At 40.6% G+C, this 19705-nt stretch overlaps 1 protein-coding gene across 1 annotated transcript in view; it reads right to left on the bottom strand.

The window, feature by feature from the left end:
- Nr3c2 (nuclear receptor subfamily 3 group C member 2) overlaps positions 1-19705 on the bottom strand; it is a 320864-nt gene that overhangs the window by 132245 nt on the left and 168914 nt on the right. Inside the window, exon 2 of the mRNA XM_028785173.1 lies at positions 16274-16413. Coding sequence (XP_028641006.1) covers positions 16274-16413 — 140 coding nt within the window. The remainder of the gene's footprint in view (positions 1-16273; positions 16414-19705) is intronic.

Here is a 19705-nt window from a genome sequence, read left to right as displayed (position 1 = left end):
AAGATTATTTTATTGTGTGATCTTAAAAGAATCTTATGCATATTAGAGCATATTCATTCTATAGTTTGAGCAACACAGGGCAAGTTACCACGTGGGGCTCCTTTCCTTTGGATTTTTAAGTAGCTATTCGCCCAGTGACTAGTGACTATGTGTAATATATTCTAGAAAGAACAGAGTTGATGCCTCCTTATCAGATGAAAGAAAGGAGAAGCTTCCTGTGAGCCTACACTAGGTGATGTGTCCTTGAGGAGACTGTGTTCTGTAAGCTGCGGCAGGCCTTCCTCTCTGGAACACACCTCCCTGCATAATGACATTTCCATTTTTCTCAAGGTAACAGGAAAGTCCAGGTCACATAAAGACTTGGAAGAACACTGTCCAAAGTGTGATTACTGACGGAATGAGTACTTGTGAGCTTATTATTACTCAAAACGACTATTAATGTTTTAGTTTAAAACCTTAAATGTAGGTTAATAACCTCAAAGTTACTTTAGAGTATTGGAGAGGTGGCTCAGACAGTAAAATTTCTAGCTGTGTAAGCATGATGTCTCAGGTTAGATCCTGTAGCCCACAAACCCACATACGAAGCCAGATTCTGTGTTATGTATCTATAATCCCAGCACTCCTACAGTGAGATGCCAGGCAGAGGCAAGAGAATCACTCTGAAGCTCATGAGCCAGTTAGCATGGAGTACTGTGTGCTGACAGAAACAAGAGAGGCGCTGCATGAACAAAGATGAAGGCAAGAAACTATATCCGAAGCTTTCGTGTGTGCGCGTGTGCACAGACACACACACACACACACACACACACACTCATTAACTCACACAAATAAACACGTATCTTTTAAAAATAATTTAAGAATCAAGGACTAAATGCATGTGTTTGGCGAGTTTAGGCGTCTGTGGTATCTGACGTCATATCCCCCTCAGCACCTAGAGATATTCAAAGAAGCTGTAGTCAGACATGTTAAAAGTCTATTTGAGTTAAAGAAATTTAAAGGGAAAATCATTTGAAGGAATAACCAAACCAGTTTTTAATGGTATTTCTTACTTGAACCTCTTTTAAAGATTTATCTACTTATTTTATGTAAATGAGTTCTCTATCTGTATGTACTCCTGCATGCAAGAAAAGGGCATCAGATCCCAGGATAAATGGTTGTGAGCCACCATGTGGTTGCTGGGAATTGAAATCAAGACCTCTGGAAGAACAGACAGTGGTCTTAACCGCTGAGCCATCTCATCAGGCCCCTGAACTTCTTTTAAAAGCAGGCATTTTGTAAATGTTGACCAATATTCTTTGTTATTATTCTTTCCCCTTAAAGTGTAATTTCAAGCATATTAGATAATACAAAAGAAAAGACAGCCTGTCAGTACTTACATACCATCTTATGGTAAAGACAGGACAAGAAGCTCACCTTTTATTGCCACATAAGTGAAGAAACATTTATCTGTGGTGTTTTTGATGTGTGCCTGTTCACTAGAGCCATCACAGTTGACTTCCTTTTTGTCAAATAATCTTTAAAATGTAATAACTCTGAATTGTTTTATGTGTTCAAAGCTCAACAGAAGTTAATTTTTCCCACTAAAATGACTTTCTAGATTTGTATCTCTTCCTTGTGGGTCACTACCATGAATTACAAGTCAACCCAAGAAAGAAAATAAATCTCAGCGTCTGGATACGTGCCAGTGTTCGATTTGTTGAACTGAGCTCCGTAGTGAGAAATTTTATTGTAAAAAAGTAAAAAAAAAAAAAATGTTAAACAGAAAATACATATTTCAGGGTTCCATTTGGTTTCTGTAGTAGTTCTACAACTTCATAAATATTTCTCAAAATATACCTGATGATTTCTGGTTGTGGTGGTGCCGGCTTTTAATCTCGACGCTCCGTAGGCAGAGGCAGGCTCTGAGTCTGAGGCCAGCCTGGTCTACAGACAGAATTCTAGGACAGCCAGGGCTGCATAGGGCAAACCTGTCTCAAAAAGCAAATTATGCAGTAATTAAAGAAAAAGAATGCTGATTAAAAAGTATGCCAATTGCTGAGAAGGCAGTCACGTGCTTCTACGAGGTCTTTATGCCTTTTAACCAATGGGAACAAAGTACAGAGTGCGCATGGCACCAAGTCAGAAGGGCTGGCTGAAGGAGCACGCCAGGATTCTCTGTGCTGTAGGCAGTGTGGTGCACATCTCCCATCTCCAGTAACTGCTCTGTCTCCTGCAGCTCCAGCCCTCTGGCTTCTCTGCCTTTCTTTGTCTTCCAGTGCTGCCTGATTCCCCATGTTCCCCTTGTCTTTTTGTGTCTGAGTGAGTTGTGGTCTACCTTAGTTCTGACTACAGCTCAGTTCTCTCAGATTATGGTGAAATTAGACAGAGTTTAGTTATCTCAATATTTCCAAGGTAAAACATAAATATATTGAATTTTATGTATCATTAATTGTTAATTACATAAATAAATCCTAATCAGATGTGTCACAAGGACATTTAATTTAAAAGACAGAAAGAGAAGGTTATTAGTAGGATTTTAATCTATTATTTAGTAGCAGCATTTCTATAAATATTTCAAGTTTTCTATCTTAGAATTGTTTTTGTTGTGATTTTTATTTAGAATTTCTATAACATGCTATTAGTACCTTCCATCCTTACTCATTTTCAGTCCACACAGTAAAAGCAGTATCAAATTGTGAAGTCTCTTTACTGGAGAAATGCTATGTTATGGCCACATTAAAAAAAAACAAACAAACAAACCATAATCTGGGCTTGGGAGAGATGCCACAGTGGGTAAATGCTTGGTGTGCATAGCGAGGACCTTTGTTCAAATCCCTAGAACTCAAGCAAAAGCCATGTGCAGTAGCTCAGGCCCACCATCTCAGGACAGACAGTGGGACAGCTGTCTGTCCTGAATGAGGACAGACACCCAAGATTGTCCTCTGGTCAGGCCTGTGTCACAGCACGTCTATATCCTCACTCACACACATACATACACATACATCCTACACACACACATATACATACACCCTACACCCGCACATATGCCCTACACACACATGTCCTATACACACATACACCCTACACACACATACATACATCATGTATGCACATACATGTATCCTACACATACCACACACTTCACACACACAAATATCCTATACACAGTCCGCAAACACATCCCACAGACACATACATACATCTTACAAACACATACATAGATGCAACCACACACACATTTTACACATACGTACATCCTATACACATTCCCCCCACGCACATAATCCCCCCCACATGCTCCACACACATGCATCGTATGCACACACACATCCTACACACATATACTCTACACACACACACACACACACACACACACAAAGAAACACATGAAACAAAACACTCAACCTAGACTAATTCTGTATTGATTTTCCAACTAAGTTGTCAGAGTGGAATGGTAGAATTCAGTAAATTTTATAAATCTTGGTATAGCTAATTAAAGATAAAAACAAATTTAGAATTATGATCTAGAAAGAACAGAAAATTGTCTTTGCTTTTCTTCATTTTTTTACTTCTTCAAGACAAATATTTAACACATACATAAATTAGCTATTGTATAAATATTTTCTATTTTATTGATAACTGGTGCATACTGATCAAGCTCTGGAGAATAGGAAAGGATTTTTAATAGGAAGGTTTATAAAGTGATCTTTTATTGTTTCTCAAGTAACTTAAACATATGTGTACCCATTTTTTATCTTCCTCAGTTTGAGACAGGCAGGGCGGATGCTTTAAAGATTTATTTCCTTTTGTTTATAGAAGAGGAAGCAGACGGTCAATTATTTGCTCAGCTTCAGAGTGGGGAGTGCCGTTCTGTGCACCTCTCCATAAAAACACCACTGGAATCTATTCTGTTGACGCCTTTATTATACTTCGGCTTAGGGAATGAGGGTGGATCATAGCAAGGATTCAAATGGCCAAGTAAAATCTAAATACTTTTCACCACAGTACTTGTAAATGGTTGCTACACAAGCCCTCGAGTCTGTAAACTCATGTTCTGGTTCTTCCTGCAAAGCAAGGCATTGAGAGGCGGGAGAAAGGGGAAGTACATTCCTGTCTTCCTAGCACTTGGAAGCAGAGGCCACTTAGTGAACCTCTGACACCCCTGCCCCCCAAAATAAAACCAAAGTAAAATGAAATACAAGAGGAAGGAAGACACATTGGTCCCCTCTTTTTCTACAAACTCTATAGTTTTGGTTCCATTGAGACAAATAAGTAAAACTACGAGTTTATAACAAACTTTTCAAAGCTTCAATATCTACACCAAGCTAATCAGTTCTGATTCTTTAATGTTTCTGACATATTAGTTTACCATTCTCCGATTATATTCGCTTAGGATTTTTGCAGTATTTTCTGATTTTACTGTTATAAAAGTAAACAAAACATTTGTATTAGAAATGTGTTGCACTGTCAAACAACAGTGCTTTAGGAAGTTAAACCCTGAAGACATTCAAGACTTCTTAGAGATCCAAGATGGGCTCCTAGACCTGGGGGAAGATGCCTGCCTTTGCTGAGTGAATGTTCTTTGTGATCTGAGGCATTCGTGTTTGTTGTCACTAATAACACATGTTCTCAAAGGTGAGGTTTTTGTAGCATAGTGTCATATTCCATAAATTCCATTTGTTAAAGGCTCCAAACAAGGCATTCTGGGACAGATAGAGCTCAGTGGTGGCTGTGAGTGTCACTGCGTCACTGCTTTGTGTTGGCCTGTGCTGGCCTGTGCTGGCTTGTGATGAGGACTTGGTCTATGTTACTGGAAACACGGGAAGAAGAGAGGGAAGAGGATTATACACACACCTACGGCTATTTTCATGATAACTGTCGGTGGATTTGAAGCCTTCTTTTGGAAAGACAAGCCTTGCTTCCTGTTCCTGCCTCAGAGTAACTGTATTAGGTAAGGCCAAACTCTTAGAATATGTATTTCCAATGACTTTGTTTTTCTCTAGAATAGCTCCTCTGGGGCTGCAAAGGGATGGTTTGGTCTCCCCGGTAGAGCACTGGGTTTGAGATAGCCGGAGACACAACAGGGACATGTCCTGTGAGGGACAGCACTTATCTCTCCACGCTCCCAGATTCCAGACTCTTCCCACATGCAACCTACACCTCCATTAGCATGCACCTTGTATACACATTTGGCTTAGAGTTGCTCCTCCCAGAGAGGTTTTGTGTTAGCATCTAGGTAGAGGGCAGGACTAACAGAGATTTCCATATTCATGAGTTATCTAAAGGCCAGGGGTTGTAGCTAATTAAATCATTCCTTTTCCTACACCCTCTTTCCCCTCCCCTATTTAAGCTAGCTCCCCCTGGCTTTTACAGGGGACGTGTACATCCAGACCCAACTACCATGCTATGAACAATAAACTTTTTAAGCCCATGTGTCTTCTGGGGCCTGCTGCTGCCAAAGCTTCCAGTCTCTGGAAACTTCAGACTTTTTCTGCCCCCAGCCTCTGTGGGCCCCTGCTGCAGTCCCGGGACGCCACGCAATTCTGGGGCTGTCGTGAGAGTTTTTCCCCACAAGCTCCCTCTTTCCTGGCAAAGGAGTCAGGAAGGTCATTGGATGAATAAAGGAGTAATATAAAAGAAATATTTGGTATACTTGTAATCTGTGTATTGTTTTGAGTGAAAATTTGAGGAACTTGAATAATTTTTTTCTTATTTTCTACAGTTTTTCCTTTTCTAATCATAAATGACATCATATTGTAGCTCCCTTAGATATACTAAAGTTATCATTTAGAAGTGGTGATATTAGGAATAAGAGCAATAGCAGCCCCAACCCGCCAGCATCACTATCCTAGCTGGCCTGCCTTGCTCATGCTGAGGGCCCAATACCTTTAATAGACTTTTGTATTCTCCACATAGCTTCTTATCCTCTCTTCTAAGCAGCCATGGTGGCTACTGATTTTCTGTTATTCAAGCTCATTGACTGACAACTACCTAATAACTAACCATACTGTTTATTTTTAAACTCTCAAGAAAAATCAGTAAGAATATAATTCTTCTTCCTCTTCCTCCCTCCTCCTCCTCCCCTCCTTCTCCTTTTCTTCCTCTTTATTCTCCTCTTCTTCCTCTTCCTCTCCCTCCTTCTCCTCCTCCTTCTCCTCCTTCTCTTCTTTTTCTTTTTTTGTAATACCTTCACTCCTTTGCTTCTCTCTTTCTGGACAACTTCAACCAGCTGGAAAATAAATTTTCTATAATCTCAATAGTTCTAAATTCTCCTCCTCTGCTTGATGCTTAACTGGAAGCTTCTCCAAATCTCTGTCAAAAATGGCTGTCATTCTCTAGGACTACCCAGCATTAACTCCACCAATGTTTCCTTCTCATGCCTGAGTTAGGCTGTCCACTCATCTGGGCCAATTCCATCTACAGGAAGGCCTGTCTTACTTCACATCATACATGATCCATTCCCCACTGTCTCTTCCTCTTCTAGGTAGCATCCTCCACTAGAATTCACTTATACAGAAAGTAAACCTAGCATAGCCAATGTGCTGGATTTTCTCCTACTGTAAGTAACTCAGTACGAAGTTGCTATATTCAAGAGAAAGACTGAGATTTCTCATTCCAATATTCAGGCTTGTGTTTTAGGGTTTTTGTAAAATAATATGGATTATGCTTATCCTCATCTAGCTTCAAATGAATGAGCTCAATTATAATTTATTTATTAGGCTTTGCACAAGTACTGGGGGATTACTTCTAATCTAATTCTCTAACCCTAGGCTGGCTACTTCCCCAACTGTGCTCTTCAAATACTTGCTGTTTGAATCTTCCTGGGTTACCTCTGCTCTAGAAGTCTGGTGTCCTGGGGAGGCATTTCACTGGGACACATGATGCTGGTCCATCACAACTAACAGAGTCCTCCTATTCTCCTGTATTCTGTTCCTCTGAGTTCTTTCTCTCCCTCTCTCTTCTCCTCCTACTCATGGTCCCTACTCTTGACCCACAGCCCAGTGATTCAAACTCTACCTCTCTCTGTTCTCTCCAGTAATTGGCTCTTGCCAGTTTTATTTAGCCAATAGTTTTAAATTGGGCAGTAAGGTTTGTACAAAAGGGCTGGTGCATGTGGGAAACTGCTCTTGGGACAATCAGATCTTGGGGTATAAAATTTAGCATATGAATACAAGCAGTGCCAGACTACCCCCAATAGCCCTTTCTTTAATCTGTTCCTCTACCTCTTGGGTGCGGGCTTACTTTAGTCAAGCAGGCTTTCATGGAACTGGGGGAGCTTTAGAGATTGTCCTGAGAGTCATTTACAGGTTCTGACCTCCATCTTCTCCCCTCCAAGTTCACTCTCTCATCAACATCCCCACACCCCTCCTATCCTTCCAGGCATCTGTCTGACACTGGCTTTCAGGAAATTCAGCAATTCTCATTTTCAGGACTTAATTATTTTCAAGTTTATTAAATTATGCAGATTGCATGATGCTAATTATACCTTGAGTGCATGTCAAGAGAGAAGGCTAGGCTCTTGACTCAGGTGTGGTCGTGAGCTAGTAGCATGCATGAAGGAGAACTCTAACAGCTAAAGCGTGAGTTTCACTTGAAGATCTTCTCTCAGTGCTTCCTTAAGCCTTCTCTCAGGCTACATATCATTTCTAGCACACATAGGAAATGAAATATAGAAACATAAAAATTTCAAATAAGATTTCAGATTAGTATCAAGATGTTGCTGAGATATTTCAAGATTATGGTAATGGTCTCTCTCTCTCTCTCTCTCTCTCTCTCTCTCTCTCTTTCTCTCTCTCTCTTGATATGAAATTCATTCCTTAAGAAAGAGTAGCGATTACCTAAGGCAACAGTAATTCAAATTATAATTTCAACTTGGAAAGGATAAGAGTTAATTATTTAGAATATAGCAAGATAACTATTAAACCACAGTGTGCCCACCTTCCAGCCTGAGCGATTCCTCTACCTTTTCTATGAGTAAAACAGTTGAGACTTGAGGCAACTCTGAATAAGGGACAGCTTGTACACTAAGTACAGAGTGCCAGGCTACCTGGGTTATCTGAGGTTTGAGGCCTGGCATTGGCCCTTCCTTCTTTCTACTTGGGTAACATCTGATAAGTGGTTAACGTTTTATGTGCCTCAGTGGACTGTTTTCTGATACAAGGATAACCAGTTCTACTCATTACATGGGGATTATCATAGGATCAAAATGATAAAATATAATAAACTTTTTATCATAATGAGCATTAAATAATCACTCAGTAAATATTTAGTATTTATAAGAATTGAAGACCAAGACCATCAGGTATTGTTCAAAATTAGTTGATGTCTTCCCTGTCACAATTGCTTAGAGAGTTCAGATTCAAAGACATTCCCTTCTTGAACTCATGATTCAACTCATGATTCATGAGTCTTGAACTTCACTGATTCAAGAAGGCTGGGAGTTGAGGGTATAGCTCAAGTTATAGAGGTGGTTGCTTGTGTGGGGACCCAGATTTGATCCCTTGTGGTGTTTCTTGCCCCTGCTCCTGCCAAGCATAACCAACCAACCAACCAACCAACCAACCAACCAAAAAAAAAAAGCCCTCACATATCAATCAAACATTCTATCAGTAGCAATGGAAATACTGCCTTTAAAATTCTAGGTTACCATGCAGATGAAAAAAGTAGGCACATATGAGCCAAAGTTTCTCATGAAAATGCTCTCATCAATTCCTTCAACTAGAAGCTAACACCATGGCAGGTCAGGTGACCATGCATTTCTGTTGGTAATGAGAAGGCTGTAAGCAAAGTCTGAGGGCAGCTTCTGCCCTAAAGATCTTGGGACACATCTCTCCAACACCTCTATCTTAGCCTCTGTGCTTCTTTCTCAAACCCATTCCACTCGTTCCTGTTCTCTCTTTCACTTGTTTTAAATTTCATTTAAGTCGTGGAAATCTGAGAGCTAATTGAATGTTTTTGGGGAGAAAATGTGTTATAAGTAAACAACACATCAACATAAGCAGTAACTTTGAAAATAACTTTCTGCTTTCTTGATTGGTATTTCTCAAACTTGCCTCATGAAATGCACCTTGATTTAAAAATTTAAGCTACAAGGGGCTTTCTTCAGATAATACTATTTTTTAGTTTTTTGGCTCCTGCATCTAGATGTCAAATCATTTTCTAATATAGTGCTGCAAACTATTTTCTACTCTAGAAAGTCAGATAAATGGTCTGAAGACATGCATGAAGAACACACATACTAGTTATCAAATAGTTATCACATCAACACCTGGTGAGTGTTGCTTATGCAGTGTTTAACAAGTCCTTAAGTCATGTTTGTCTGGAACTCTGGGCTGAATAAAGACCAGCAATAATCAGAGCTCATGGATGAATAAAAAACAAGGCTAGGATTGAAAATGCACAGACTCAGTAATGCCTGAAACTGAGGAGGTCATACATGGTCAGAATCCAGCCTTTTCTGCATACATCATGAAGGAGGGTGAGAGACAAATTATTTACATGTACATGTGCCATGCATGTTGTCAGAAGCTCTATCCTCTGTCTCTCTAAGTGTCTCTGTCTCAGGGCAATTACATCTTTTCTCATGGAAGATGATTCTAGAACCTTCACTCTTAAGCTTGGTCTGTTCCCAAGCTTCAGAGACACACACCCCATTTCCTATTAGACACTCCTGAATGATTCCACAGACATTGCAAACTCATCCTAAATCAAGTTGCAGTCTATTCCCTCTGTGCCAGCAAATCTTTCATGGTCACACAGCCATCTCTCAGCCTTTCCATATATTATAGAAGTGACTCATGTCATGCCACCACTCGCAATACTGTAAGTTCCCTCAAGACAGGGCCCATTGGCTATTTTCTTATATTTCCTTAATCCTTGTCCAAATTTGTCCTAGAAATGCAGAATACAATTCCTGGGGTTGGTAGGGAATAGATCAATGCTTGCTGAACAAACGACCTTTTCCTCTTTCACCCTCACAATACACCCATTCAGTATTCTGTTTTAGAAATACCACCAGAAATGGAGTCTGGGGAAATCACTGTGGAGTTTGGCTTTTCCCCTCCAGTCAGAGCTGCTAATGATAGTCTAAGATGCCTTCCCTCTGGTCCCTCTGGTCCTCCCTAATCCTACTCTAGGTCATCTCTTGCCTAAATGATGAAAGTAGCCACCGGTCACCATGTTGAAAAGTCAGGTCCTAAATGAGTCAGTGAGAAAACAGCCCATGTATAAAAACACTCAGGGCTTCAGTTTTGCTTAAGGGTGAATTTAGGCTCCTCTTTCCAGTCCTGGACTGGTACCCAATCCATGTCTTTATCCTTATTTTGATAATATCACACCTTGAACTTTACACAGTGGCAACACAGAATTGTTTCTGACGCCATTTGCACTCTGCTTAAGCCCCTTTCAGCACTGTCAAGTCTAATCTTGCTATAGCCAGTGTGGGGTCAATTCTTTGAGAAGCCCTCCCTCACCTCCTAGGGTAGCCTAAATGTCTTGGCGATAGTATGTTTCCATAGCAACCAACATTTTCCAGTAACACTAAAGTGAGAAGCTGTGGTCAGAATGTGAAATGTCCCCCATAGGCCTCTGTATGAATGCTGGCTCCCCAGAACTAGCCTTGAGGTGGGGCTTAGCTGGAGGAAGTGGGTCACTTTGGCGTGTGATTTGAAGTATCTTAGCCTGACCCTATTTCCTGTCTCCCCTCTGCTAACTGAATGCAAAGTGACCAGCAATCTCAGCACTTGCACTATGGTTTTCTAGATATGATGTGCTATATCTGCTCAAACTGTAAGCCAATGTACACCAACCCACTTCAGCTCCCCCTTGTCAGGTATTTGATCACAGCAACACAAGAAGATATGGGTGTTCATAATACTACTACAATAAATAGAACCAGCTTCCAGGATTCTTACTTTTCAGATAAAACAAAGACTATGGTCAACTCAATCTTTAAACTGTTTGATGGGAAAACTGTAAGCCAGTCCTGGTGCTCCTACCTGAGGTAGTGGTGATGACGAGACATACTTTCTTCTGGACTCATGCAGTTCTCTCATTAATCAGTAACCTCATCAGCCTTACACAATGACGGGAACAACAGAGGCTGATCTGATTTAACTAAAGGAAGATATCTGGTGGACTTTAAATTATTTTCTTGCTTTATCATTACCTTAATTTTATACTGCCAGTTGCCAGGGGCTATATTTGAATTACTCAATATCTTCTAGACTGCCTTGTGTCTCCTAATTGGAGGTTTCTATTTTGTGGCACAATGGTTGAATCTATCCTCCAATCAGAACACACACTTGCTCAGTTACACTTTGGCTTGCCCTCATCTCTTTCGAGTGCACACAGAGATAACCTGAGCATATTGCATGAGACATACTTTCTTCTGGACCCATTCAGTTCTCTCATTAATCTGAAAGAATCTAAGAGAATTAACCATTTATCACCTATAACATTTCCTTCAAAATATCTCACCCTATAGGATAATCAACCAATAAATCTAAAGACGTATTCATGAAAGAAATGTGCTAGAGCTTCATAGGTCTGGCTACTTTGTGGGTTCTTCTTCTTCCACCCTTCCAATACCCTAACAGCAGATAAGAGAGAAAAAAGGATGGAGGGGAAAGGGGGTATCATTATCATTAGACTTCTTTCTGCTGATTAGGGGCGTATTCCTTGGGGAAAATTTGATCTCTCCATCAATATATAATATATAGTAAATACAATATACAATATATAATATATAATATATGATATATAATACATAATTAACATATAATATATAATATATAATATAGTTCTTCTTCTGAATTCCTCTTCGTATATGAGTACTTTACAAACTTCAACCAAGTGCAACCAACCAACAAGCCATCAACAGCAACCTGGCCTCTAAGGTCCCTAGCATTTATACACCCTCTGAAGAGTCCCAGAATTCCAAATGTTACACACTTGCAGAAATCATCTGTAGCTAGAAAAACCACACCTGTTAGAGCATGAGGCAAATCATAGTTGCTGTGGACAATCTGAAACAGTCTAATATCCTACACTTGGAATTAAAATGAAAACATGTTCCCATAATATTTCTGTGCTTTTAAAGAAACCAAAATTCTCACTACAGGTTTGGTTGTATTAATATTTGAAAAAATGAACATAAACGTGAAATGATATCTTTAAGGCTGTTTGACTTTAAGAAATAGACTTACAAGACTCTTCCTTCAAGAGAAACAGAGATTGGGACTTGACTTAGTTTATCTAAGTTGGTAACCCTTCAGCCTATCAGGTCTGCTTATAAAAATATCAATCTAGTTGCTATTTTTTAACAATGAACTCTCTTCCACTTGTGATCTGGTGATGTGTGAGACTTGTGTCTCCTGCACACTGTGTATCTGTTAGGAATTAGTTCTAATGTTTTGTTTTAATTTGACTCCCAAATGCCACGCTTCCAGACCTGAGGGTCCCTGCCCTCGGCTGGCTTCGATTGGTATTGAAGAATTGCTGTACAGCTAACGGCTGGGCAGAGAGACAGGGTTTTAGATTGCTTGGGCAAGGGACTGAGGGAGAGAAGAAGAAGAGGAGAATCGCCATGACTCAGAAGCAGAGAGATCAGATTTAAGAGCTGCAGGAGAGAAAACATCTTACATTGTAGGTGGAAAGGGAATGTGGCCCTATTGAGGGTGGAGGTGGGGAGCTCCCTAGAAGGTAACAGGGCAGCAAAGACAAAATATAGATTTAGAAGGTGTTAAGCCAGGAATACTGGAGGGAAGTGTTTGCTAGCCACAGGGAGGTTTAGAAGTGCCTAGCCATTGAGTTAGTCAGGACATATCAAAATTAGTTGGCCTGTGTGTCTTTCATTCGTGAATCCAGAGCTCTTGGGCGGGTGCAAGTGCTGAAGGTGCGGCCCACTGGGGATATCAAGTGGTTTAACTAAATTTACTGATACATGCATCTACTGTGTATTGGAGAGAAATTAGGTTTTAAAACAGTATTTGGAAACTAATCAGCGCTGCTCATTCAGGAATCTCATGGAAAACACATGGACCAGAGGAAGTTGCACTCTTTTATTACTGGAACAGGATTGAGGGACTGAAAACTTAGAGGAGGATTATTAGTTTTACATTGGAAGTTAAAATGCTGACATACATTTTGGGGCTAGTTCCATTTGGAATTTAGTGACTTAGGACAGCCATTTTATCTTGTTGAATCAGTGTCACAAAGGTCATTCCTGTATTTATTCAAATATTCATATGGTGGCTATTTATACCTATAGCTTTGCTAGGCTCTCAAGAAAGGATGTCCTACCCCTAAAGAAGCCTTATTTGTGATGATCAATGTTGTTTCAACTGTGTGACACCCAAAGGTGCCTCCAGATCAACATCACCAGAGAGGCTCAGGGCAGGGATCCTGCACAGTTTGGCAACACAGAATCCCATCCAAGAACTTTCCCCAGAACCCTCAAATGCCCTTTGAGAACTGTGAGTCTAGGAGGATAATACCCTCTCAAGAGGCATCCATAAGCTGGCATGGAGCCCAGAGTATGGCATGACATGCTGTCTATTCTGGTGTAATGTTCCCTAATCATTCTTTGGTACTGTGATGCCTCCTTTAGCTTAGCTTTAACTGGCTCTCTTTTTCTCTGATTCCTCTACCTACTACTGCTGCCTTAAATTCTCTACTACTGTAATCTAAGACGGGGCTTAAGGATATTAAAGAATCAGAAAACAACCCAAACATTTAAGTCAGCAAGCATACTTATACATACATGTTATATTACATGTATGCACACATACTTGATGTTTTAAATACCCCTTTAGTATCTGAGTTGGCATGAATAAATAAAAAGGGAGGCTGGAGCTTTCATGAAAATGTAAAGAGCAAATTCTAAGAGCTGGGTAGGGTCTGGGCTTGGAGGGGAGAGAGGGCAGGGGAAAGCAATAAACAAATGCAAAATTCACAACTATAAACATGAAGAAGGCTTTGAATATTTGTATTTTAAATACACACTTGTTAGAATATTAAAAGCCAAATTTCAAATTTAATATGGAATAAAATCTATTAATGAAAGTCTTAGGGCTAGGGATATTGCTCAGTGACACAACATTTGCCTAGCAATGCATGACTGTCCCTAGACCTTAACACACATACACACACACACACACACACACACACACACAGAGAGAGAGAGAGAGAGAGAGAGAGAGCGCACTTACCAAACCAAAAGTCTTAAAAGACACTTAACAAACTTTGTCATCTCTCTAATTGATCTACTTTCTAGTAAAAAAAAAAAATCAAGATACCAATATTTGGGAGTTTCCCCACATTTATTTATACCCTAGTTACAAAAACAATTCTTTGTGCATTTTCACAGAGACTACTTAATGCAAATTAAGCAAGAATCCCTAAAACATTTCCTTTTTCTACAGAAAGGGAAGATTCTGGAAATAAGCCAGGTATGGGATCTGACTTGGAGCTCTCCAGGGCACGGGGAACTGGCAGAGTGGAGGCCTCCACGGCCACTCTACCCTGCTCTTCTCCACAAAGCTTTGTTTTGATGTCGTTTGCTTAGATTACTAATTAGTAAGCAGAGGAAGAGGAGGTCTTAGGATCAAAGATGCCAAGAATAATTAGGAAGATGTCAGAATTCAATTTATCTATTTATCTTATACTGAGCCAATCATGTGACTGAAGTAAGAAAACCAGATTGATCCCTTTATGATTGTGAAAAATGTGTTATTTTCCACTTTCTGAAAAATCAACATCTGGCAACAGACTCAGCCTTTCCTTAGGGAAATACCCCTTTTCTGACTCTGGGCCTGGGAGTCTGGGTTGTCTGGCTCTGCAATGTCCATTGTCACTAGAGTTAAGTTAAGCCATATTCAATCTGAGGCAGCTCCATGGGTACCTTCATAGGATCTACCAGGGACAAATCACCTGCTTTAAACGGAGGCCTGGTACTCCTCTCTCTAGCTTATGAGAGAATGCGCAGGCAAGAGTCAGAAGAAAGTCAAGTATCCCAGGGAATTCTAACAGCCCGGCTCAAGACTGTGGCTTATACAAAACAAAGTCTGTTCTAGGACTTTCCAGCATGGGGACCAACGAACTTCCTCCCAGCTCCAGCCAGTTTGAGATGAATTGTCTGTCATTTGTGACAAGAATCTATACACTCAAAGCCTATTACTAGTTCTATGATGTGCTTAGGAACTATTGGATAATTAAAACTGTAAACCGGGTTGGGGTGTGACTTGATGTCGAACACTTGCCTAAATGCATGAGGCCCTGGGTTCAATCACAGTACTGTGTAAAATAATTTGTATCAATCAAATAATGTAAAGTCAACCTAGGAACACAGTAACCTCATGCTGTGGAACTAAGACTAAGGCTGTTATCTCTGGCAAAAGGTGAGCCATGGGTGCTTCTTTTTCAAGTTCCCAGGGCATCCTCTCATCTCTTCACACATCTCCCTGAGAATTAAATGTTACAGGGTCTTCACTTGGAGCTCCTTAGAGACATAAATGTCAATGACAAAATAATTCTTCTAGTAAGAGTGAGAATGTTCCACATTCAGACAGTTTCCAACATTAATAAAACCATCTGGCCTGAGTCTGAAGTTAATTATCTGCTTGCCAGTGAGGGGAGAGGAAAGCACAGGCAACCGTTTCAACTTGAGAAGAACTTGTTTACCTGGATGGAAGCCAAGGCTATCCTACACATACTCGTTCAACCCAGCCAAACTTTTCATTTATAATATTCATATGAATACCTTTGGAGGGACTTGGAAGCGCGAAGGGAGAGAGATGGGGGCGTGGAACCTAGAGTTTGAATAGGTGCTGAGGAAATATTCTGAATAGCACATAATTTAAATCAGAGACTACATCCCTATATTAACGTTTTAATTTGCACAGATGCATATATTTGCGGAGAAATTCTGAGAAGAGAGAGCAGACAAATTCTGTGTCTACTGAAAAAGTGTTATTCTAGAGCATGCAAACTGAATGCATGCTGACATGGAATTCTTTTTCCATGTCTCATGGAAAACTGAAATGCAGCAAGAGACAACTGCAGTGTTTGAGACACACTGGTTCTGCTCGTGACTTCAACGGCTCCTGGTAAATGCTGTTCCATGAGGGGGAAAATCTCTGGTAGTTTTAAAGATAAGGTATCATTCCTATTCATTACTGACAGATTACATCAAAAATATTTTGCAAGAATTTCCCAGTAGTGAGGCATGTGGACTGTGCAAGCAAAGGACTCTCCCAGAGGAATTCATACAGGGAACACCCACACGAGCATTTACCTTCCACGGCTCTTTTGAAGAAGACTTTGCAGCTGCCGCAGGTCACTACCCCATAGTGACACCCAGAAGCCTCATCTCCACACACCAAGCAGATCTTGGAAGGTCTTGAGGATCCAGTAGAAACACTTCGTAAAGTAGAGCTGGAGAAAGAAATCAAGATTTTAGTAATGTCACTGTAATAGTGCATCTCCTGTCCTGGTCAGTGGCATTCCAAATCTTTGACAGTCTTGGCCTCTTGAGTTTCAGCTTGCCATGGTCACATGCTGAATCACTCAGGAAAGTGAAGGTAAAGACACGTCAACCAGTGGAGTGGTACCATCAAATGGTAGGCATATAAGCTGGAGAGGCAGCTCAGTGGGTAAGGCAGTTGCTGAACACTCAGGAAGCCTGGGGTTCAGATCCCCAGAACTCACATAAATGTAGAGCCTATCTGTAAACTCAACACTCAGCAGCTGAGAAAGGATCCCCAGAGTAACCTGGGCATGTACAAAATGGCAAGCTTTGGATTCTGTGAGAGACCAAGGGAAATAAGTGTGTGTGTGTGAGTGTGTGTGTGAGTGTGCACATATACATATGCATATGTATATACAAGCATACACACACACACACACACACACACACGACAGAGAGTGATAGAGGAAGCCATTTGACACCAACCTGTGTCTTCCACATGAATGAATGCACATATGAACACCCCCACACACTTATCTACACATATGTAAGCATGCATACACATATGAACACATAAGAAAAGAAACAGTGTACAGTCAAGTCAATTCCCAATACTGAGAGATGAGAGGAGAAAATCACATATGAACACATTCCTGTTTTTGAAAATATTTCAGAATCTATACCCATAAAGTTTCAATAATGTGAGTGCCCAACATAGGTTGAACGGGGGCAGCAACAATAGTCATGCCAAAGGGGATGGGGAAAGCTCATCAGGCCTCACACCGACTTAGGGAACTACAGGTCTCTAAGGAAGGCTGAGAGCAGGAGCAATACTTTCTCAGGGAAGAGCTCACTGATGGTTCTCCAATACCAAATGATTATCCCTGAAACCATGCATGAAGTAACATTATACAGATGGGGCACGTTACATTTAGTGATATATGTGTATACATAGATGTATGTCCCAACAGTTAACGAACAGAGAAGCCATGAATTTAAGCAAGGAGAGGTAGGAAGAATTGGAGGGAGGAAAGGGACAGGGAAATGATGTTGTTATAATCTCAAAATAAAAGAAAATTATTTAGTAAATTTATACAACCCAAACTAAACTTTGTCTGATTGTTTTTTTTATCTTGATATCTATGTGGCATTTTTGATTTGATATTGAAAGTATCCTTTCAAATTAGTAAGCAAAATGAATTCTGTTGAATATACATGTTACAGCAGAGGTTTTTTTGGGGGGGCTTTAAGCAATAATCTGTTTGGGAGCAGTTTAAAAGGAACCTTCTCCAGATATTGTATACATTATTGGGTTAGTTAATGGTATGTTCCAAAAAGAATGCCTTCCATTCCAGTGAGGAGCAGAAGCTAAGTGACAGTTTAGAGACCCACATTTTGATTCATGAAAAATGTATGCCTTTATGGAATATTTTTCAATAAGTCTTCTGCAAGGTAGGGAAGAAATAAATATGAAGCCCTAGTTTCTGCTAGTGTGGACACAAATTGTCAGTGTTTGTGTTGCTGCAAGGTTAAGATGGTGTTACATTGTGTGCTCAACCTTCCCTTCTGGGGAAGGCAGGCAGAGATGTGGTTATCAGGAAAACATTTACTCAAATAGACAGCTGTTGTGATAGCCCTGGTGCTGTCTGTATTTTGATGCTAACTCCGCTTCCCCAAGAGAGGCTGCCTCAGATGAAGGGTGAATCACCTACTCAGGACCTCTTGTGACCATTCTAATGAATAAAGGTTTCCAGGAAACCAATCATTGGACAAGTAGGCGGGACTTCCGGGTAGGACAGCGGGGCAGCAGAGGCAGTAGGAGACAGGGTTTTGGACAAGAAGGACTATGGAGTCAAAGTGTAGGTAGCAGAGATCCTACCTGATCCTACCTGATCCTACCTGATCCTACCTGATCCAGTTCAGGTAGCGAATCCGTTGGGATTGCCTTTTGATTCTAAACTAAAATTGCGTAGTGTTTTTCTTAATTCGGTGACTCAACTGAGTTCTAGAGAAAAGGTACGATGGCAGGGCACCCCAGCCAACAATTTGGAAGTATGGGGCTGGTGTGGCAATGACCCGCCATGGGAACTTAGTGAGCTAGGTGGAGAGATTTCGTAGCTCAGGGTCAGAGGGCCAGTGCCTTGCCAGCGATAGCGTGGATTGCATATTTAATATTTCCTGCTACAGACAGCTGAGTGGAATTGTGAAGCATGATAATGAAAGGGGGGAATGGAAGCAGAGTGTGCGATGGCTAAGAAGTCTGCGCACTGGGCATGCTCAGAAGACTGGGTAGGGATGCTACCTGTATCAGCTCTCTCATACTTCTGACTCAGTGAGAAACAGCAGACATAGAAAAATAAAACCCTCAAAATAAACACACAAAGTGACGACGAAGCTCATGTCATTGTCATGGTCCCTGCTCTTCAAACTTGCTAAAGCCTGGTAAAATCATGTTAACATACATTTGTCTTAAAACACTTTTTCAATGTATGAACAACCTTCTCGCCAAAACCAGCTAATGGAACAAACACTCAACTGCTTGGTCCACCGTAGCATGACTGCCTGTCTAGAAAATGCCTTCTTAAATCAAGGACTGAAACAGAGTTCTCCAAAGCTATTTCTCCTCTTGAGAAAAGCGCTCTTTATGACTTTTATTAGTGCCCTCTGACTTCTTTATGACATTCAAAACATTCCATTTCGGCACCAGCAACTCTGCAACATATTGGCCGGGAAAACTCAACCCATGACTGACTCACAGGACACTTCAGAGAAAAGCTGCAACTGTAAATATTTAGAATATAATGTAAAATCATCATTAAAACGTAATTGCCTTCTCACAATGACAAGCAGATGCAGGTTTCTTCTGGTTTGGTTTTGTGGTGTTGGGAATTGAATTTGGCTTTGCACATCCAAGACAAGGGCTGGTCCACTGAGCCCATATGTGAGATTTTATTCAGCATTTTTGTGGGTCTTGATCTTTTACTGGTCTTAGCTTAGAACTCTTTACTAAGGCCACATTTACTCTTGGTGTGATCTTACCTAGTTTTTTATCCTTAAACATTCCCAGAATCTTGGGATTTCCAAATGTCCACCTTCAGAACCTCAGACCACTTATCCAGCTGTCTTCCTGGTATCTCCATTAGGGTACCTGACTATACCCTAAACTCAGCAAGCCACAGCTCTATGGTTTCTCTCTGCTTCTCGTTTACATATGTGTGTGTGTGTGTGTGTGTGTGTGTGTGTGTGTGTGTGTGTGTGTGT

This window comes from Grammomys surdaster, unplaced genomic scaffold (genome assembly GCF_004785775.1).
Source record: "Grammomys surdaster isolate TR1022 unplaced genomic scaffold, NIH_TR_1.0 125146, whole genome shotgun sequence".
In the NCBI taxonomy this organism is placed as follows: domain Eukaryota; kingdom Metazoa; phylum Chordata; class Mammalia; order Rodentia; family Muridae; genus Grammomys; species Grammomys surdaster.
The sequence above is the reverse complement of the archived record's forward strand: the minus strand, read 5'-3'. Positions and strand labels throughout refer to the sequence as shown.